This window comes from Carassius carassius, chromosome 8, assembly GCF_963082965.1.
Source record: "Carassius carassius chromosome 8, fCarCar2.1, whole genome shotgun sequence".
NCBI classification, from domain to species: Eukaryota; Metazoa; Chordata; class Actinopteri; order Cypriniformes; family Cyprinidae; genus Carassius; species Carassius carassius.
Genome location: NC_081762.1, coordinates 14678771 through 14702698, shown reverse-complemented (window position 1 = coordinate 14702698; position 23928 = coordinate 14678771). Strand labels below are relative to the sequence as shown.

The 23928-nt window shown below is 37.7% G+C and overlaps 1 protein-coding gene across 6 annotated transcripts in view; it reads right to left on the bottom strand.

Moving 5' to 3' along the window:
- LOC132145391 (triple functional domain protein) overlaps nt 1-23724 on the bottom strand; it is a 104511-nt gene extending 80787 nt beyond the window's left edge. For 5 of the 6 annotated variants that reach the window (XM_059556393.1, XM_059556394.1, XM_059556396.1 and 2 more), the window contains exons 1-2: nt 23448-23717; nt 32-85 (exon numbers count right to left, since the gene is read on the bottom strand). In XM_059556393.1, coding sequence (XP_059412376.1) covers nt 32-85; nt 23448-23517 — 124 coding nt within the window. In that variant the 5' untranslated portion in view covers nt 23518-23717. Of the gene's footprint in view, nt 1-31; nt 86-23447 lie in introns of all 6 variants that reach the window. The other variant, XM_059556398.1, reaches the window with a different exon arrangement.
- Between the last annotated feature and the right edge of the window lie 204 nt (nt 23725-23928).

Below are 23928 nucleotides of genomic sequence, written 5' to 3'. Positions count from 1 at the left end.
AACTCAAATCAACAGTATTGAAGTTCTTTACCTGTTATTTGATTGGAGACATCAGCTTTGGGCTCACATTTTGAAAGCGAACAATCTATGAAGAAAAAAACAAAAAAAAGATGAGTTAGACCAACTACAAATAGTATATAAAATACCCGCTTCATTATAATTGTTAGTTATGTTTTTTTGTGTGTATTATTTTGAGAACATTTTTATTAATAATTAAAAAAGAAATAAAATAAATTATTTTATTAAGTAAAATTAAACCGAGTCTGCAAAATAGAAGATTCGTAGATTCTCATAAGTTTCAATATTATGATTTAATTTTTATAAATCAGTTTACATTTATTTATAGAGCACATAAAAAAACAAGCGTGCTGTACAATTTATGCACATTTAATGCATTCAGAGCTTTATAAACAAGCAACACAACCTTAAAATCAACTCTGTATTTAACTGGTAACCAATGCAAGGAAGTGAGAACAGGAATAATGTGCTCTCTCTTCCTAGTGCTCGTCAAAAGTCTAGGTGCCGCGTTTTAGACCAACTGCAAACAATGTATAGAGGAATGAGATAAACTCATATTTACCCATATTTAATTGCAGTGATCAATTTATCTGCTTGTCGAATAATACATCAGAATCAAACACAACGCCTAAGTTCTTGACTCTGCTGTGCAGTGTTACTGAAAATAACAACAAAAACAAACAAAAACATATGCTGCATTTCCACCGAAATTACCTGGAACAATTGTACCAGGAACTTTTTTGCCCAGGAACTATTCCCCCGTTGCTTTCTGCGTTTCCACCGTGGTCTAAAGTACAGTGACGATTAGGCAAATAGTCTGCTGACGTAGGTCTGCACGCGTTTCTCAGTAAAAGTATGTAAATTTCGGACTTGCATCCTCGATAGTTCAGACTTTGCGCATTCGACTCGGTAGTGTGATGTCCGCGAAGATGCAAGTCCAGTAATTCTGCAAACAGCATCATACTTGATAACATCAGTCAGCTCGCCTTGGCTACTGCAATTTTCCTCTCTGTATATTTACAATAAAACAAAATAGGATATCAAATACCACTCACTCCTTTTGTTTTCATTTAAACATAATAAAAGCCACAGAAATATACTTAGTTCAGGGAAATGTGTATATATATATATATATATATATATATATATATAAAGCCATTACAATGAAACAAGTCAGCTCCCTCTGTAAGTTACTGAGTAAAACAGCTTCAATTTCTTTGAGTCAAATGAATAAAAGCTCATTCAGTGTTTCAAATTGCGGAAAACGTGTAAAACTTGTAAGCATTGCAACGTAATAATACATTTACCTTAGAATAACAATAAAAAGAATAACCAGAAAAATAACTACAAAGAGAAGCATTTTGCTATATTTATGCGCTATTGCATATAATTTTTTTTTACTTAACCTGTTGTCAACATGATTGAACTCCTCCTATAAAATTTTATTTTAGTACTGAAGAAAAACACACTGAATGTGTGAAAGACATAAGACAACATTTATAGGATGCTTTGAGGAGGAGCCCAAACTACACTCAGTTGCCAAGTGATGTTTATGGTCCATGATATTGGTACAGATTCTGTGTAATGATCAATGCGAAAGTACGCTTATTGGTGAGACTTCCGTTTCATTAGCCGCTATAGGTAAATAACAAGAAGAAGAACAATGTGCAGTAAACGGTAAAACTGTTTGCAGTACAAAACATTGTATTCTTAATTAAAATAATATGATAAGACACATGAATTGTCAATATCAAGCAGCAAAATGAACTGTTTTGTACATCTAAAAAAAGCTGGACATAAATGGGACCGGAAGCTAGAGCCCTAGAATTTACAAATGGCGGCAACCATTTTTACATCAGGAAAAAGGTGGATAGGAGCCAATTGCTCCTTACACTAGTGTTGTCACGATACTAGAATTTCTAACTTCGATACGATTCCTTGAAAAATATCGATATTCGATACCATTTTCGATACCACGGAGAAAAAACTGTCACAATATTAAGGGGTTATTTTTTTATTTAAAGCTAAATATAAAAAGTCTAGAACATATATTTTACATTAACAAAAATGTCCTGAGGTAGTGCACTTGTTCAAAAGCCTCTCAGATTGCATTACATTCAAAAACCAATAAAGTGCAAGTAAAAAAAAAAGTGCAATCTTTTGTATTTCCAAGTAAAATCAAATCACAATGTCAACAAAAGATACTTAAACTTCAAGCAAAAACAAAATCAGTGCAATCTTATGCATCAAGTATCAAATTAGTAAACAAAATAATTAAATGGAATCTGTTGCTGCAGTTTTATGCAGATTTTCTCTACATAGCTGAGTGAGATTGACACCCATTACTGTATCCTACAGTTGTTTTGAGCTAGGAACACCAGCATGTCAATGTGCTCCTCTGTAAGTCGTGCCCTTCTTGCACTGCAAATGAGCCCTGATGTACTAAATACATGCTCTGAAGCTGAACTTGAAGCAGAGATACACAGATACTTCTTAGCAAACTGGGCAAGGTGAGGTAAAGTTGTCTCATGTGTCCTCCACCATGTGAGTGGGTCCTCTCCTGCACTGATTTCAGGCATCTTTTCATATACTGAAAACTCATTTTTGAGTTCTGTTTCTGCACCCTCATCTTCTCTGGATGATGAACCCTCTCCATGTTCACTCTTTTTTCCCCCCTGTATGTTTGCAAACAGACTCTTCAGATCTGATTTAGTTTTGAGCATTGCTCATCGGTCATAAAAGCTGGAGTCTAAGGGTATTTTTGGGGCCTGGAGAAGTTTTGTCATGCCCTGACATTTGTGCTTTTTTCAGTTTTTATAAATATCTAAAAGTCTAATCTCACTGTAATCAGCACAAACTGGGCTATAATAATATGTGAAATGCATGCATGTACATGATTGTATTTTTGAGAAAAAAAATGTTATGCGTGGTTAGTGAAAAACTAAAAATGTTAAATCACTTGAATAAGGCAAAAAAAAACACATAAAGAACAATGGTTCCCGGGATCTTTGAGAACTGGAGCTTGTCTAAATGATGTGAAAATCATCTCGTTTACTCACTCACAGAAAACAATATATTGATTAAAATTTTCTAAGACACTTTTTGTTGGTAAAAGTCATATGCGAGTAGACGTCAAATATCATGAATATCATTGTGATTTACACCTGAGAAGACAAAGGCCTGCATAATGAGCTGCATAATGAGCCTCTCAGTCATCTGTGCCACTGAGAGGAAGGAGTTACAAGAAAGAATGTGAGAACAAAATAAATCTATATAATTTTATGTTTGTAGTTTATTTAGAATATATATTTAATTATCCCACAACATACTTTAATATCCACTTTGGGGAGCAGTTAAACAGTTTATTAGGAACAATCAAAGCTGACTTTCAAACAAATTGTTGCATCATTACTCCAGTCACACAATCCTTCAGAAATCTTATTTTCTACAAAAAAAACATTTATTGTTGTTATTATTATTATTATTATTAATGTTGAAAAGAACTGAGAATATTTTTTAGGTTTTTTAGGATTTATATTGTTATTGAAACTTAATAATGTTTCACTTGATTATACATTTAGTCAGGAATTATAGTTTGGAAAAAGTCTTTGGAAAAAGTCTAACTAGTAAAATGTTTACACGTTATGTGAAAACTAGTACAAGTATATAAATAAATAAAAAGAGACTTACTCATGTTTATGATCTCTGCTGAATAAAGTGATTCATTCTTTTTTTTTTCTGAGGAAATCCATTTCTCAAATCCTCAACCACATCACATCTTTTTTGGGTGAATTATGTCTTATTCCTCTCATTGCGAAGCAAACAGTAAAATAAAAACTTGAAGAACAGTCTGGCTGCTTTTTCTTCTGTTATGGGTGTATTCAAGCCGCGCGCTTCAGTTTGAATCTGAATAGCGCGTTCAGCGCAGGGGGCGTGGTCACATTAGATGTAATGAAGGGAGACAGAGATGGGGAGACATGAAAAACAGACATCGCGTTGTTTTCATATGGATTACTTTCTCACAGAATATCTGTTTTCGGCGGCACTTGTTTAGTTTAAAAGTAGACATGTCAAGCTTTCTATAGATATCTCTCTCATGTCTCTTCGTTGAGTATTCACGGAGTTATAGGTCATTTTAATTACGTGTTTGTAAATAAAGATCAGCGCAGACAAAGGCTGCAGACAGCACACCTTGTTTGTTATCTTTATTTTATAATTGCACAAAGTTTTGTTGTTATTATGTCTGTATCCAAAAAAAAAGTAGACCCTTTACAGATTCGATTGATGTATTGCTCTTATCTGTACGATTAAAACTGAAAGTGTAATTTAAGTTCTTTTCGGGGTTATCGGGAGAAAATGACTCAAAACGCGTATCCGCGTTAATCGCAATCCTGCTGTGTTCCTTATCAACCAAAGCCGGTCGCGCGGGGGCTGCACTCGCCATCTTTCCATTCACTTCGCTTTTGCTAACCAGAATGAGACGAGTGCGGGTGCGCGTGTGGTGGTTGTCAACGCGCCTTTGGAGAGAAGTGAAAGTGAAAGCGCGGCTAGTATCGATACTTTGGGAAATTAGTATTGGTACCGTTCAGATATTTCAGTATCGATATTTATCGAAATATCGATATTTTTGACAACACTACCTTACACTATTTTTTTTTTTTGTCTGAAGCCTTGAATGCTGACTAAAGCCTTTTAAGATCTTCAGAGCTTGTGGTGCCTTGGGATGTTTTTTTGTTTTTTTTTCACAAACAGATAACAGATAAGAAGAACATTTGACTAACATCAGTTTTAACTCTATGTGCTTCAGTTCAGTTACTGGCGAATTAACACCACACCCAAGCTCTGGAAACATGAAAACTGTCATGTTGACCTGCTCCAGTGACCCTAAAACGTGTTCATGTTGGCATGGAGGTTAAGCTTTAAATCTGGGCACCAGTTAGTGGACTAATCCAGCAGATCTTCTGACCTCTGTATCAGGCATAAACTGCCTGACAGAGGAGAATCATGGGAGCTTCTGGTCTATAAGAACGCAAAAAAGCTGTGTTACTGGCACATGTTGCATGTAGTCACATGCTTACGGGCAAAATATGGAGCATGTGAGGGCAGGATGAAAGAGGAGTGTGTGCAAAAAGTTTGTAAAGATTGTACTTTCTTCATGCCAGTTTTCTTAGCAAGACCAGCCATTTACTGCATTCAGAAGATCAATGGCATTGTAATAGAACATTACCAACTCAAAAAAGTAAATAAATAAAAAATAAATGAATTTATTATTGATAAATCATTCACAATATGATAATTAAGATGTTTTTAGAAACAATACTGAATGAATATCAATTTCATATTCTATAAACCAAAGCTATAACTGGTCAAATTAAATGGTTTTGTAGTTAGTTCACAAGCTAACTGATTAGCTAACTAGCTGATTTGCCTGCTAGCTTAACTACCACTGCTACAAATGATAACAAAACTCTATTTTGATTATATAGATCAGTGCTTCCCAACCTTTTTCAACTCGCGGCCCACACAACCAAACACATATGTTTGCGCGGCCCACTGCAAAAAAATTAACTGACCCCGCTATTGTTGGGTTAATAACTTAGTACTCTAGATTGTTAACTGTATTTATTGAATGAACTAGGGCTGGGCGATATGAAAAAAAAACTATCGCGATTTATTTGATAAATTTTGCTATTTCGATTTTAATCATAATTTTGACACACACAGATATGCTTTACAGTCATAAATGCATTCAAGATGAATTTGAAACATATTTCCAAAAGAAAACTAATTAGAGCTTTATCAAAAAGTTGTAAAATCTCTAGAACAGACATAAGTCAAAATTATCACTATAGTAAAGGTAAACACAATTTTTAGACTTATGGTAAAAATATATAAATCCCATGTCCAGGGACTTTTTTTTTTTCATTTTTGCCATACATTGGTCATAGAGCTCATTAATCGTAGCCGTGCCTCAGGTGTTGAAATAGATTTGTTATACAATATACAGGTTCACATGTACTCCGTTGGCAGTGCGTATACAGTATGTGTAAGCGGTGCAGAAGCAGCAGCGAAAATAATGCACGAGCACAAATCTCTCTGTTCGCATGCAGATTTCCTTTGCTCCGTCACAAAACCAAGCGTGCTTGCTCAGATACACGCTGCTCTCTTCCGGAGAGAGTGTGCGCACTTAAAATGTGTCTTCTCTCACTTAAACTGCATCCTGTGCACTCAACTCTCTCTATGCTCATGTGCTAGATATTAATTATTTTCGCACGTTTCTATTTCTAGCCTTTTACCGCGTGCAGTGTGAACGCTCTGATCCGTTAACATGGGCTCGGAAAAAAAGGCACATCACAGACAGTGTGTGAACCTGGAGTAGGCATATGCTCAGTCTGTTCTGTTCTCGCGCTAGGTGCATTGCATTCTGATTGGATAGGATAGCATACTACGGGAGGTCAGGGCCGCAGAAACGCTCATGCTCGAGCACGCTCAAATCATGATTTTATGACGATTTCTATTAATCGCACAGCCTTAGACTGAACTGGCAACGAACAGAAAATGACTCGGGCTGGCACCGATCAGCAAAACGGGAAATCCAGATCCAGCGAGAGCTCGGCAGCGGATAGACACTCTTTGGAGTGTTACGAGCTCTTGGTGCATAAAGAAGATCTGTGAAGTTGAAAAGAGATATTCTTTATAAAAGTTAAGAGTCAACCACACCCCCCATAATGTCTCATTCTAACACACACCCACATCTCTACGTCACTATGTGGGAAGATTTGCATAACGATGCCCAGAAGTTCACGCAAAGAAATAAGGCATTACTTTTAATTTTGTTGCAGTATTGTTGTTGCCGCTGCCGCAATGTCGTATAGACGCTGTGTGTTTGGTTGTGAAAGCGAAACTAATTTGTTTGGCTTTCCAAAAGAGGACAATATCTGCTTTGTCATGCCTGGAGCTGATCAGTGCTGGTCGCCGAGGAAATAAATCAACTTTGCACTGTGGATCACTGGATCAGCTTTCACTGTGGACAAAGCGAAGTCCAGCCCGGGATCATCACATGCGGTTGCCGCAAACCCGCCGGATGTGCCATCATAGAATATGCCCGGCCACGACATTCTCAAACCCACCTGCCTCTGCTCACTCAAGCCGGCCTCCACTCACACAAGGCCGCGGTGTGTGATGCTGTTTCATTAAGAAAGCAAAACTACTTTGTTTGGCCTTCCAAAAGAGGATACGACTAGAAATTATGTTTATATCACATTTATAATGGGTTTTAATGTTTATGTCTCGTTGCTCCAGCCGGACAGGGGTGTAACATTTCCGTCACACGCTTGAGGTATTTGGCCAATCACAATGCACTGGATAGCTGGCCTATCAGAGCACACCTCACTTTTCAGACCGTTGAGCTTTGTAAAAATCAATGCATTTCAGAATGCGTGGCATAGAGGAGAAACAAAAATAATGTGTTTTTTGAACCTTGAACCACATAAACACTTTATTACACCAAATACACAAAATAATGTTCTTTTAGCGGCATCACATGACCCCTTTAAGAGATGCAAACAGGTAAGGGGTAAAAAAAAAGGTGAGAACATTGTGCAGATTGGGGGCATGCTCCACACAGAATTTCTTCTAAAGACATTTGCTTTACATGCTAATTTATAGTTACTTTAAAATTTTGTTTTTAAAAAAATACTTTTTAATAGTTTATTACCTTGTAAAAAACTTTTTCACAAAAACAAAAACTTTTTAAAATCTTGATTGATTGAATATATTTGGTCAAACTCTAATGTTTTAAAAGATGAAGTGCTATGCAAGTTATTTTTAAGATTATATTGGCTGATAAGATGGCAATGCTGACTTAAAATGCAAAATGTTTGCCCTCTCTTTCTTCACCGTTCCCACATCTCAGACCTCAAATACATCAAATATTACTTTTAATAAAATACTTTTAGACATAGATTTTGAATTAAAAAGTAAAGAAAATACTATACGAAACTTAGTGTTCCTGTAGCTCAATTGGAGGCTATCAATTAGAGTATTGCGCTATCAAGCGCAGGGTATGGGGTTCGATTCCTCAACACATGATAGGTAAAAATTTATAGCCTGAATGCACTGTAAGTCGCTTTGGATAAAAGCATCTGCTAAATGCATAAATTTATTGAAACAACCAGTTCATTTACCCTTGTAAGACCCCATACCCCCAATACCTGCATCATTTTAATATTTGATACTGCCGTTAGATATCTGAAAAATAAATTTCTTTGTGGTTCAAATTCAACACCACACTCAAAGAGAGGAAATCAATCACACGACTGCAGTCAGGCCATGTCGCGTGACAAGAACAACATACCATAATTTAACGCTGGCTGCAATTACATGCAACGTTAGACAGAGGACATATGACTTCCCACTACATTTCTCAACAGGTATGTTAACAATGCTCTTCCTGGAAGAGTCGAAGAGTTGGTCTGTGCTGTAGGTGTGGTGTGGCTGGCTGCCAGGTGGGGGAGGGAAAAGCATGAGACTTGCTGACAGAAAAGGGTCTCTTTAATTAGACACAGGATCTGAGGCGCAGTACACCCCCTCTCTCTCCCTCTCAGATCCTCTTTCCATCTGACACACACCACCACAACATCCCATCTGAATCTGATGTCACAGAGAGTGGTGCTGTGAGACAATGAAGTGATAAGTGATAAGTGGTCAACTGATATATAATCGCCTAGGCCGGTATATTGGCCGATATTTGGCATTTTGCAAATATTTCCACTGCAACAATAACACAGGGCTGCCCACCGACGTACCTGACTTTAAATCGGCGCTACTAAACACGGATACCGATATATACAAAAAATGACAAATATCGGCCGACCGATATATCGGTCGACCTCTAATTACAATAGGATGGGAAAAAATACAGTAGAACAAACAAATAAGACATGCTACATAAATTGTATGAATTACTGTATTTTCAGTACTATAAGTCGCACTTCTTTTCATAGTTTGGCTGGTCCTGTGACTTACAGTCAGGTGTGACTTATTTATCAAAATTAATTTGACATGAACCGAGAGAAACGAATCAAGAGAAAACATTCCCGTCTACAGCCACGAGAGGCAGATGGTAATGTTTTCTCTTGGTTCTAAATAAATACGACTTATAGTCCAGTGCGACTTATAGTCCGAAAAATACGGTAATAAAATGTATAAAAACCTAGAATTTTCTTCACTGTATAAATTAAATATTTAAATTTATTAAAATTACAAAAGTGATTAAGTCAGGAGCAGTGGGAGATTTTCTCTCTTTTGTTGTTTGATAAACATGGATGACAGACAGTAGGAATATTAGACTGCTGTCACTTCAAGAGCTGCCTGGATCCAATATACTGTTACACTCGTGTTTTCTTTCTCAGCTGTTTGCCTTCACTTAAGACCTAAATTACTGTGCTTATGAGGAAACGTACAAAGAAAAGCATTTTGATAAAAGTGTGTGTATTTAACCTTTCAACACCTATTCAAGTGGCAAAAATAACTCCGTTCAATACTCCCGCGCTCTATGAACAGTTAGGTTTGGGCTGATAGATGATGCCATCTTCTATCAATCAGACATCAGCTAAAGACTGTCTACAGTGGACGCGACAATGGGACCATTGAAAATCATTTGAAATTTGTGTCAGCACATCATAAATAAAATTGACAGTAGTTTACTGTTAAGGATTTGTGGTGTCATGCCGCACTGCATCCAGACAGCATCACTGATTATAATGAGTTCTATTGACTGATCTATATATAATGAATCTCTATTATAGATCATTGTTTCTATAGTATTTTGTTGCGCCTTGCCGCTCACATCCGGTGTAGACACTGTGTTAGGAATTGTTAGGTTTTTTTCCCTTAAAAGGATTCACGCTTCCCTCATCAAGAGGGCTCGAGGACAACCAATAAAAAAAAGCAGTAAAATAATAATCTGTAAAATATTAATAACTTGAAATAACGGTTTTCTATTTGAATATATTTTAAGATGTAATTTATTCCTGTGAAGACAAAGCTAAATTTTCAGCGGCCATTATTTCAGTCTTCAGTGTAGGTGCAAAAAAAGACTTTACAGAAAACACTAGTCAATTAAAGTACTTTCTGGTGCTTTTGTTAGCAAAAGCTGGTAGAAATCATAACTCAATTTTCTACACATTCCATCTGCTATGTTTTCCTTCTGTAGGGTGGAACATCAAAGTCAGGTTGAATAGAGACTGGAGACCAAATATAAACACGTAGGACATACTTGCAATGCCAAACGCATGCCTGACACGGTTACTCACTGCTAGGACACTTAACTTGCACGGCGCTAACACATGTACTCAGACCCCACAACATAGCCTCCAATAAATCAAAAACGCTTCTCAAAAATGTCAGTCAAGACTGTTTACACCCCAGACATTTAACATAAAGCCGACTAGATGAATGGGTGATTTATCATGAGGTGGTAAAGATGAAACGTTCGTTTCATTAATCCACTCACATTCGAAAAACACAAAAACTTGCCAAAAAAAATCATACAAACATGCACAGCCCAGTGCTCAAAACCAAACTGTTGAAAGCAACCGATTACAAGATCAAGCATACTATTCCAGTCCAAATAAGGAAAAACAAGCTAAGCGCACAGTGGAAAAGGCCTGGTTCAAATCCACTCCTGGGGAGAAAAATAACTTTTCCGCTTTCATTCCAAATCCCCAGGAAAGAGCAGTTTGCTCGCAGGAAGCAACCACAAACTTTTCAGTATCTCACAGAAGACAAAAGAGCCATTGCATGTTGCTGAGAGTGATTTTAAGACTTGAATTGCAAATGACTGCAAAACATATGCCGGCAAAAAAATAATAAACACAACAGGGTTGTTGTGAAGTCCCTTCTTTCCTTTTGGTGTGACCAGGCAGGAAATGAGCTAGTGACGTAAAGAGGCTCACAGTACAAAGATACGCACACACAAGGTCAGATGCGTGTTTGTTACATGTCTACAACTTTAGCCAGACCCAAAAGCCCCTCTACTCAAAGCCAAAACAAGAACAAAAGCAGAGGGCTGCTGTGATTCAAGCCCACGTGTCTACAGCCCTGCCACTTTCTTACCACACAAGCCCAGTGATTGTGATCGGACCCTGTTTTTGTAGAACAGCAGGCGGGTAGTCATCGATCAGACTCATACATGAATCATGTGTTTGAGGTAAAGGGGCCTCTAATTGCCACAGGCTTGCTATTTGGCTCATCCAGGCCTAATCGGGTCGCCGCAACAAACAAATTACAAAGCTGCGGCAGAAGTCCTAAGCATGACTCTGTTTCAGAGCTTTTACTACTCTGAACTGTCCTTGAAGCCGTTCAGAACCAATGCCAACACAAGAGAGAGCGTTCTGATCCCCATCACACACCAAAAGACGTATTCCCTCATGGCGCAATTAGATTAAGCTCAACCACCAAATCTGAGGCTCTTTCATGTGTTGATGTCTGATATTTTGAAGGTTAGGCAGCTAAGCCTATGTTGGTGCTCCAAAGGACTGGGCGATATTGCGGAAAAAAGGTATTGATTTTTTTTTGTGTGTGTGAAAATTTGACTGATTCAAATTGCGTTTTTGCTTTTTGTAATGCTTAACATATCAACTTAAAAACTTAATTTTATTTAACAATAACAACAACTAACTAACCAAGATGGATTCAAAAAGCAAGTTAATAAACAAACAAGAAGGAATTTGACCTGTCACTAGAGTTCAACTCAGAGTTTTATAAACAGGCTGCTTTAGTTCAGTCAGGTTAATATGGCAAACAAAATCACACATTCAACTGTTTGGTTGAAATATTATGTACTGTATTTAACTATGTTGACCATGAAATAGATGTGAAATGTTATGTCTGGACTATCAAAAAAATAAAATTCATTCACAAAATAATCAATCAACAAAGATGCAAAGATGCTCGTCACAGGCCTAATTCTGGAGGTCTCCATGGAGCAGCACCCAGAAGTCTGGAGAGCTGCAGTAAATATGCTCTGCTAGGAGACAGACGGCATGACGCATGCTGACGTTCACCTTAATTGTGTGCTAGTGAAATTACGAAGGCCACGAAGAGTTAAACTGCTTAAAGCTGCAGTATGACTTTTCTGTACCACTACCGGAACCAAATGGGACTGCAAAAATATTGATAAACTAATTACCAAACAGGTTTCTCCACCCGTTTTTCACTGTTCAGCCTTACAGATAGTCCCACCCCAAACACACACCCATTGGTTTAGCCAATGTTGCAGTGCAAATCTGCTCAAACAAAAAGAGCTTTCATGTTGAAAGGAGTGTTTACACTTCTCAGGAAATCAACCAATGACTTACTTGTAGTTGTTTCTGTACATTAACCTGACAAGAAATACTTTAATCTTGAGAAAGAATAGATCACATCAGTTTTAAGCAACTAAGATAGAAAGAAAATGTGTGTGTGTGTGTGTTTGTGTGTGTATATAAGGGCTGCACGATTATGACAAAAATCATAATTGTCGATTAATCCTATGAAATTGTAATTGTGATTTATTAATTATGATTAAATTAATGATGTTAACAACTTTGTTTGAAGAATCTGCATGCCTAATTTTTATATGAAAATTAACAAGCTAAAACGAAACCGATTGAAAATTGTTGGACAATTGTTAGCTGATGTGGTGAGGTATGCTTATGTGAGAAGAAAAAAAGAGACAACAAATAAAAGGCAAAGGCCGAGCTGTTTAAAGACCAAAAACACATAGGAATCAATCAAACAAAACCAGGACACAGAGAGAGAGAGATCTCCCCATTCCCCTGCTCTCATTCCCTGATCTATTTTGACAGTCTCCATTTCTTCCCTTCTCTCTCATTCTTATTTTTCATCCTCGTTTCATACCTATTCCTTGACCTTAACAGTGATGAAGAAGGTGATGCTTCATGACATCCGAAAAACAAACCCCTATAAAGATTGGCTCAGAAGACTTCACAAAAACCCAGATCAGAAACAGATAAGTACCTACGATAATACAAATACTTCAAAGGTGTTATGAACAACCCAGAAATAAAAAATGCACATACTTATACTGGCCAGTGCGCCTATTAAAGGGGTCATCCGATGTGATTTCTATTCTTCCTTTTTCTTTGGAGTGTTTTACAAGCTCTTGATGCATAAAGAAGATCTGTGAAGCTACAAAGACTAAAGTCTCAAATCCAAAGTCTAAAATGGTTCATTCAAACACACCCCACATGTCTATGTCACTATGTGGAAATATTTGCATTATGTCACCCAAATGTTTAAGAAAGAAGCTGTGGTTTCAGTAACGAAAGTTAGTGTTGAAGCAGCCATGTCATGAAGATGCTGTGTGTATCTAGGCAAAAGCAAAAGCACTTTATTTGGTCTTCTGAAGTGCATTTAGAAATATTTAAGATTACTTACAAAAGAACAGAAACACGACCGTTTCATGAACCTAGGAGAGGAGGTAATCCTGACTTTACTATGACAATCTGGCACTTCTGAATCAACTACTGGAAGTGTTTTGTTATAAGTTTAAGTCAGTGTTGCCATGGTACCAAAATGTCAGTATTTGGTACCGATACCAGTGAAAATCCACGGTTCTCGGTACCAATTTCAAAAATATGCTAATTAAAAATAAAACCAATGCAAAAAAGTAAACAATTTTCCCCCAAATGTAATTTAATTAATGAAATTTAAACACATTTTATTTTTAGTAAATAAAGGGGATTTGCTATTAAAATTAAAACATGGAAGAAATATTGTGTGATTTTATTTCTTTAAAAAAATAACCTTTTAATAAAAAATTTCAATAGTAGTAGCAGTATCACACACATTCTACTAAATAATAGTAATATTTCTAGCACAGTGCTTTTATTTAAAAATGAAGTTTTACTTTGACCGGTTGCCGTGAATACCTTTAAATTGACACTGGTTTTACTTAGATGAAACGGTAAAATGCTTGTGAAGTGACTCAGAACAGTTCTGGTGATGCTGTTTATGTATTTATGTACTCATTATTGCAAGCGTCACGCGCTTCAGTCTATGTAGTAACCAAACCCGCACGTCTCTGCCATTCATTCATTCACACTGAGACGCGCAGAACATTCAGGATTCATATTTCAACCAACTTTTGCGGCTTAACATTTACAGATACTGGTCCATATGGAGATTTGATTTGATTAATTTATGCAAACTTTGACAAATTCCGTCACTGTCCATATTAAAATGTAAGTTTCATTTTCATGTCTGGATTTTGAGATTCCGTCTGCGTTTTCTGCTTCGTGGAAATCATAACCCTGTATGCGTCAAGAACCGGGTTGACCGGGTACTCAGTACCACCGGTACTTAAAGAAACCTGGTACCATGACATTTTATTTTTTTTTAGTACCGACTTGGTATCGAAGTACCGGGTCTTTCGACAACACTAGTTTAAGTATTTGCTATTGACTGTTCAAATGCAGAGTTTTGCACGTCTCGTGTGTGTGTGTATATGTATGTGTGTGTGTGCGCACGCTTGTATGTGTGAGAGAGGGAAAGACACAGGGTCAATATCACAGTGTAGTCAGCTGTCTTAACCGTCCGTGGCTTGTGTACTGCAGCTAGGGATGTTGCGGTGACGGATTTTTTCCACCGGTTAATCGACGTGTAAAATTTAAAATCCCGGTGTCACCGGGGTTGCGTGTCGGGGATTTCGGGAGGCTGAAAATGCGGTCGTGCAGACGTGCACACGTCTCAATTTACTTTCACTTTAATTAGCGGCAATTCAGTAGCATTTGTTTGAATTAATCATGGGTTAATTTATTTTATTCTTAATAAAAAATACACAAAACAATAAGACACTCGCTTGTATTACACACATCTTTATTGCAAAATGAATAATAACTTAACACACCATGCAAAAACTAAACGAAAGCACTTATGAAACACCTTTAAAGTGCATTTATTAACAAAACGAACCACTGCACACATCGTGAAAGTATCAAACAAGACTCGTTAAATAATTATAAATATTCGTTAAATAAAGTGCCTGCCTTTTTCAGCAAAAAAAAAAAAAAAAAAAAACACCGCACAACCATCGAATATGAAACGAACGAACATCAAAAACTTCGTTAAATAAGGTAGCCTACCCGAATAATGACTGGACACTTAAGTGCAAAAAAAAACTAATATAAAAATTAAACTCACGTGAAGCTGTTAAAAAAAGAGCTAGGCCTATTAACTGCATACACCGTACAAAAAAAATTATAAATAGGCTAAATGAGAAACAATAAACGAAAAACCTTCATTTTAAATTGCAACAGTTCGCTTTGAAACCAGATCTTCTGCCATCCTTTGCCAGTTAGCTCGCCTCACTCTCCTCAAATTATAAATGAAATCGGACACCTGCTGCTTTACTGCGGCGCTCGTTCCGCTTACGCTAAATTACGAAGGCACGTAGTCACTAACTGAATTAAGTGCTTTATCGCTATAGGCTAAAACTTCAACACGATGGGGACGGTGCCGGTGGTCAAGTGCTATGACCGGTAGGTGGGTTAAACACCGTGTATCACCGGTAACACCGACTATCGCAACAAGCCTACTGCAAACACATACGAGCTCATCACTGTGTCTGTCACTCCACTCTGTTCCCCTTTCGGGCTTGAACTTTTGGTAAAACTAAGGACATTACTAACTGTCTTTAAATTTATTTTGAAAGAAGCAGCTCACGATTATGTAAAGGGGTGTTACATTTCTGATGAGTGATTGTGGAGTTCGGTCAATCACAATGCACTGGGTCAGCTGGCCAATCAGAGCAGACTGTGCTTGTTAGAAGGAGGGACTTTGTAGAAAACAACGCATTTGAGAGAGGCGGGGCATAGAGGACCTACAATAATGTACAGTATTTTAAAAATAATGTGTTTTTTTTAACATTCAAGCATGTCAACCTATTCTGTTACACCAAATACACAAAATAATGATCCTACAAAAGCATCATATGACCCCTTTAATAATTGAGACAAGCCATTTATGACAATGCGTAGCTTTGCACTTCCCTAGTTTAAACATGAGTGTAACTGAACATAGGAAAGCGCACTGCATTTAATGGCATTAGACTTCATGCTCTCAAAGACAGGAACCCACCTCATGTTTAAATGATGAGCACATACTCAAGTCTATGGATTTTAGGAAGGCCTTCCACATGATTCATTCATGCCTCCAATCAAGCACTCGCAAACGTCCCCCAAATGAGAGTTGAGCTTTGAGATCAAGTATCTGCTGTTATATTAGAGCTCATTATAGCATCATTTTAAAACAAGCCCCAGGAGTACAGCGCCGAAAAAAAAGGAAAACTCACTAACATTATTATGCAGGTCAACACGCAGTCAGTCCCAACAAACTTTCCTTTTTTAGATTACAATTTATTACCATGTTTAGCTGAATGAAGAAAGGTCTATCTTCATGTTTTATTTTTATTTATTTATCTATTTTTTTTACATACTCACAGCTTCTCAACATGTATACACTCTTAAAAATAAAGGTTCTTTATTGGCATCAATAGTTCTATGAGGGACCTTGAACATCCATGGAACCTTTCAAATGCAGAAAAGGTTCTTTATGGTTGAAAAAGGTCCTTAAAACAGTCTTTGAAAAGATTTTTCAGGAACTGTTTTTTAGGAACAAATCAGCCATTTATAATGATTTTTTTTAAGGATCACGTGATATTGAAGACTAGCGTGATGGATGCTGAAAACTCAGCTTTGCCATTACATGAGTAAAATTCATTTTTAAAATAAATTACTTATATTACTATTATATTATTACTTTAGTGAGCATAAAACAATTCTTTCAATAATAATAATAAAAAAAATTGAATTATCCAAACTTTGGGTCATTTTTGGCCATTTAAAATTTTTGGCCTGAAAATAATACCCATAAAGAAGATAGTACCCAATAAAGAGAAAAAAATAACCGATAAAGACTTATCGGTATTGGCCAAAATTTTCATATCGGTGCATCCCCAAGAAGAAAATGAGAGAGGCTCTGAAAACTGAAAACAGAGCATGGGCAGAGATGGGATGAGAGAACAACTGACCCCTGAATCCTCAGTATCTTGTGCTGGAGCCGATGGCTGACTGAGGAACTAGGCCAACGTGATGAAAGCAAAAGCTCATAGCAGTCTTACACAGGACTCAAAGTGATGCAGCTGTGCCTTCTCAAGTCCTCCAAGTTTTGAAGAAACACCAAAATTTACAACAAACCTACGACAATTAACATTTAGGCTGCCCTGGATTAAAAGAATTAGAGGCAGTTTGCAAAACAAGGATTGGATATGAATGCATGTTCTGTAAAAATCTATTTGAGGATGGATGGCATCGCCCTCCAAACATTTGATGTCTTTGATGGTTCAGGCAATGCCCATACGTATTGTAATGAAAGAACTGGGCCACGTGTCAGGGGGCTTTTTTAACAGAAATAGGAATCAGGTGTGCATTTTAAGGGACCCTTACACAAACATTTCTTTACCACAGTTGTTTTCAAAAAGGGAAGTTGGACTTCTGCGCTATTGTATTCAAACAACAATGCTTTCCTTTTGTGAATGATTCCTGATGATTACCAGGAATGATACTGTTGTAGCTTTGTCAATGGCCAAAGAGATGCAATCAAGAGCTTAATATCACCTCATATAACCAAGTCGCATTGCGCATGTGGCTAATAGGTTGAAGCAGAGGTGTATTTTTAAGTTAAAATTATCAAGTCAGGGATAATATACAATAAGCAGATCATAAAAGCAAAATAAAACATAACAGAGTGATCAAGACTCAGACGTAAAATACTTTTAAAGTATAAATGGACATGGATAGAGCTGTGTACCACCAGCTACCTCTGGCTATAATTTCAGAGTTTATGCTTATTTGATGAGCTTCTTCATTAAATGAACTCTAGAATTAGAACATAAATGAACAACTGATGCAGCATCATAAAAAAACATAACTGTGAACATTTTAGAGAAATTAAAACAGGTCGCACTACAACAATTATATGCACTCTCACAAATACTCCCAAGTATATTTTGAGGTCACACAGATTAAATTATGGGAACATATGCAACCAAAATGGTCGCAGTTTCGAGCCTTGGTTCTCATTATACTGACAAGCTTCCATCAAACAGATTTATTTCCAATACTCTGTAATCAATAACACATGTTCCTGCACACACAGTTTCTCTATGAGAGATGTTTTACCTCTCAACCTCATTTCAGGCCTTATTCTGTCTCTTCTGATTCTCATCTGCCCTCTTCCTCTAACTATGTCCCTCATTTTCTCTCAGGATGATCCCGCATTGGCCTCTGTGATTTACTGTCGGAAGCTGTCTTGGCATGTCTCTCTCTGCAGTTGAATAAGTAGGATCTTCTTGTGCTGTGCCAGGAGACAGAGGGGGCAGCAAGAGCACCATTCCTAACCCAGTGTATCTAGGTCAATAAGACCTTTCCTTACCACACATGGAGACAGAGAGAAGAGCCGAACCAGAGAGAAAAATGACAGGGAGAAGGAAAGATAGAGAAGCCGGATAAATCAAGAGGCCGTGACACAACAGAGACATAGAAGGAGAAAAGGAGAAAGAGAGAAAGAGCCTGGGGTGAATGGGCTGAATGCAGGGACAACCCAGCTGGGGTGGTAACAGTCAACGACAGAAAATGTAACTCTTCAATGCTAACCACATGACGTCTGAGTGGCAGAAAAATTCATCTAACGCTACACAGAGAAAAACGGAGCCACTGCCAGGCCTCCAAAAACTACCAGGGGGCCTATTAGCCAAGGACAAAGGCACCATCAAAATCAACAGAAGAACAATTTAGCACACAATGCAAAGATCAAAAAGAGTTATACAGGAACGAGAATGAACATACAACTAATAATAGACTTGTAATAATAAGAGTAAGTACTCAAAAATAAATTCAAAAAAAATTCTGATATATCCAAGGACATTTATAGTGATTAAGTTAAAAAACCTTCTTCAGTCCTAGTTTAATATGTTGATACCACTATATAAATCACTGGGTTTCATTCACAAAGTGTGTGTGAAATCTGTGTAGCTTTGAAAGCTGCATTAAAGCATTATTGAGCTGCAAGGTTTCTCTCTAAAAAAAAACTAGGGCTGGACCAGAATATTTGATTATTCCAATATTCGTTGGGTGGGTTGGCATTCGATTTTCAGAATCTAAAAATCTTTTCTTCTTTTTTTTCCCTCTTCTTTTTATTGAACACCTGGCATCCCCCGCGAAATGGTCTTCATTCACGCTTGAATATAGCCGTTTTCTTTTACTATCAGGACGAACGGTTCTAAGGACTGTCAGGTACGGTTATAGTTGTATTTCCACGTGAGCATGGTACGGTGCAGCACGATTACAAACAACTGTTCTCGGCCAGCGTGCTGTTAGAGTGCTTGACGTCACCACTCTGTTGCCTGGCTACCAGTTTCTCCATAGCTGGCTAAGCAGAAGCGCGCTATTTGATCAAACAGCCAAGTAAACCGCTACGCTATGTTCAATATATAATAAAATAAATTCTGAGACAGTTTGGTCTGTGGAGGAAACATTTGCGCTTATTGATATTATACCAGTCGTTGCCATCTGTTTATTTCATTTTTCACGTCAAGAGTTTTTTTTTCCATTACTGAACGAAGTAACATTAAATATCAGATTTTTACAAAATTAGTCTGAAAAACTCATTTGTGATCATCGTCCATATCGCCGTTTATATTACACCACCAAGGCAAAGACTGACGCATTTGTATTGCATTCCAAAGTGCTTCGTTATAAGCACCACAGTGGAAAATGAAACCGTATCCATGCTGACTGGACCGGATCGGCACGGAATGGGACGGTTAAGCAAAGAGAACCGTTCGACCCGATAGTGGAAAAGCGGATTCATTAGGAACATGAACGTCATGATTCAGTTCATCTGGAAGAGAAGACAAACATGCTGAAGACCTCAGCTGTGTGGGAGCACTTTAAATTGAGTGAGGACAAGACAAAGGCATTGTGCCAGATATGCGAACAGCCCGTCAAGGCTGAAAAATCCAAAAAAGTAGTACGCCTGTAGTATATTGTTGGTGTATAAATCGAGCTGCTTTTATCCTCCATGTTAATCAGTAATTTTACACATGATAAAAACGTGCACTTAATTTGCTTGGAAAAAACTAGCGAATACAGCAGCCATAAAAATATATATATATATATACTTTTTTTTTTTTTTTACAGTACAGTAGCCCAGCCTAATAAAAATTTGTATAAGTATTGTTCTTAACAGATGTGTGTTTTGTATAACTAGTGCAGTGTCCGTTCTCGGAGCATATAAGCACTGTCCACGTGAGGCGCGTCATTTCTGGCTCGCACTGTTCTGTAGTTTATTAAAAGTTTATTAATTCTGAACGTGTCGCATGTCCATATTGCACCAAAATGCGACACTGCACTCCCTTGGGTCTGCAGTAACACACCAGCCACATGTGAAGTCGACTGGATGAACGGTTCTCAACATAATATAAATGCAAACAGGCAGACAGACAGACACAGAGATTCCTGCCTTTATTAGAGAGAAAAATATGTTCAGCCCCTCCCTCCGAAGCTTCGAAATATTCTGTGTTGATTACTACCGAAGCTTCGAAGCTCAGTAAAATGGTATTCGGACCAGCCCTAAAAACAACACAGATTATATAGCTGACTAACGAAAGATCCATTGTCTCATTCTCATTTAGAATACTCATAAACATTAGAATGAGATTTAAAGCAAATTCATGTGCAACAATACGCGCTGTGAACACAATTATTTAGGGTGTGGCTCAACCAATGGCACATGTTTGGGGGTGGGGCGATCTGTTCTGGCCAATGGCAGCTGGAAAGTGTTTGGAAAAAGTCTTTTTTTTCCCCATTTCCATTTGGTGGTGCAAAAAATATTTCTTCATGACTTAAATAAACTAGTCTAGATTGTTCTTTAAGTAATCAATAAACAAGTCACAGATTAGTCCCTACACATAAACTCCCAAGAGCAAGACATTAACAGCAAAAAGTTACTGATGAAGCCAATCAAAAGAATGGCAGAACAATTTCAAATTGTTAGAAATAACTACAGCTGTAAACGAAAGAACTTAGCAAAAATTGTGAAGATTTGCCCAGACTCGCGGAAAGACGACGTTTCAGCAGCCATTACTTCAGTCTGTGTCACATGATCCTACAGAAATCAATCATTATGATTTTGTGCTCAAGAAACATTTCTTGTGCCGTATAATATTTTTTTGGAAACTGTCCCATCTGATCAACTTAATGTGCCATTGCTGAACACAATTATGAAATTCTTTCCAAAAAACTAAACAAAAACAAATATCAAACCCACCCAAACATTTGAAAAGTAGTGTATATCATCCTTAATGTATTAGACAGCAGACAAGAAGATTCATTTCTATGGCATGTAGACGGATGATAAACACGGGGTCAAGGTGTTCAGTGAGTACAGGGGTGAGGAGGTGGGGTTACAGAGAAGAGACGTGGTCTGTGAGCTGCTGCGTGTTCAAACATGACGGTACATCAATATGTGCAAAAACTGAATAAGACAGAACTTACTCATACAGGCAGACGGGACAAATAACACAAACATAAAGTTCTGTAAAATGAGTAATAATATTAAACAGTAACTTAACAGCTATGCTAAAAAGAAACAAGATGTTTGAACTCTTGAGGGTTCTGGAACAACCAGAGATTTCTGGTGTGAAAACAGAAAGAGGTAGTACTTCCAACTGTGGTTTCACCACCTAAACCAAAAAAAAACCACTTTGCTTGCATCTCAAGAGGGTACTGCAATTTATGGCAAATTTGATGTAACTAACACAACTTAGAGAAATACTTTACAAAACAATGTTTGTCTACTTTAGGAAAGTTTACCCAACAAAAGCAAGCTGTTATAACCTGATTTGCTATTTAAGGTGGTCTCCCAGTCTGGCCAAGCTGGTGTTCAGCTGGTCAACAAGATGGTCCCCAGAATGACAAACTGATAGTCCCAGAATCCATGTGAAACCAGCCTGACCAGGCTGGAACACCAACAATCCAGCTTAGGCTGGTTTAAGATGTTGTTTTCTTCAGGGTAGGACTTTGTGACCTAGTCTTGTACTAAATATTTCCTTAATGCAGTCTGCAGAAGCATTTAAATGTGTTTTGTGAATGATTAACCAGGGCTTGTAGATCTTGCTATCAGAAAAACAGTAAGATATGTATCTTTATATATTTATTATACCATCCTGTATACAGATTCATTATCAGACAGCTCTCGATTATTTTCCTGTATGTACCTCATTACATCTTCAAAGACATAAAAGCAATCTAATAGCAATCTCTTTGATTAAAATGAATAAAATATTCCATATGCTACTTCAAGACAAGGTGATTATGTCATCAATCTTTCTGGAATAGCTTTGCTAACTTAGCAACCAAATGCTACACGAGTCAATCAGGCTACAGAGCAACCCTGTTTCGTAGCTAAATCTAACCGAAATAACGACAATCGTATCTGCGGATATCTTTTAGGTGAATAACAGCCTAATAACGTTAAGCGATGTGGTATGAAACAGTCTTTCAGCACATAAATCCATCACACCGTGCTAGCTAGCTAGCAGGGAGTTCGAGAAAGCCACGCCAGGTCATTGTTTACATTGCTGACTACCTTTGATTCTCAGATCCGTCTGATATTTCACATAATATTTACTGTCTGTTTAACACAAGGCTATGTGTTTGAAAATAGCAGCATTTCATTCATATTCGATGGGTAACAGTTCATTTAAAAGTGGCATAAATGGGACTGGCACTCTGAATTTACTTCATTTTAATGTCTGCCTCTAAATCAAGATATTGAAAATAATACTAAAGAAGATAAAAGACTATATTCATAAGAGGATTTGTGAATAAAAACGGTTTATCTGTGAGTATAATTTTTTCTGCATAGGGTGGCCTGCACAACACTCCAGCTAACCTTATTTCTAGCTACAAGCTCTTTATCAATAAGTTGCACGACCCAAATATAGTTACTTAGCATAATGATCTCTATTATCCCTTACTGACTAAGCTGATAAAATCTATAAGAAATGAGAGTAATTTCTGTAAATATCTATCTGAAACCTTTAACCAACGAGCACCAATGGCTCGCACGAGCTAACGACAACCAAGTGAGATTTCTCCACCGAGGCTGTTATAAACCATATTTTCAACCTAATGCAAGTTGTCAGACCAGCATAGTAGTGATTTTTGCACTTAATGCATTATATAGTACAAAACCGACTGCAAATGTCCAGGGCGATCCAGCTTCCCCACCCACCCTACAGGAGCCAGTGCACCAAACAATGTCCCACAGCAGCCGCGCGGAGCCTCGCGAGCGTCGCTTACCAGATTTGAAGAACGTCGCTATATCGGCCGCGTCCTTCGTCGCCTCCTCGGCCCCTTCCCCCGAGCTCATGGCTGTGGCGAAAAACACGAAAAAAAAACTAATATCCAAATCCTAATGTTGTTCTTTATTTCCCCCACAGGCAAAAGGATTTAGAAAATAGGTCCGCCCCTGTGTCTGAGGATTGATCTGACACGGACGGAAAAGGGATCACTTCTGAGGGCTGGGAACATCACAAAACCTCCTCCATCTTGAACAAGAGAAATGAATAGCGCCGGCCGGCGGCTCTCCCGAGCCTAGCGGAGACTAGAGTCAGGAAAGACGGCAGGGGGCGGGAGAATTGCTTCCGAAAATGCCTCTTTTCAGCCTTTTCCCTTTCCAGTGACCTTAACTGGGTCCTCATGGGCCCCATAATGATTTTCTAGGTAGAATATGATTGGATTTTGAAACATCCAATTTCCCTTGACACTTCAGAGCCTCTTT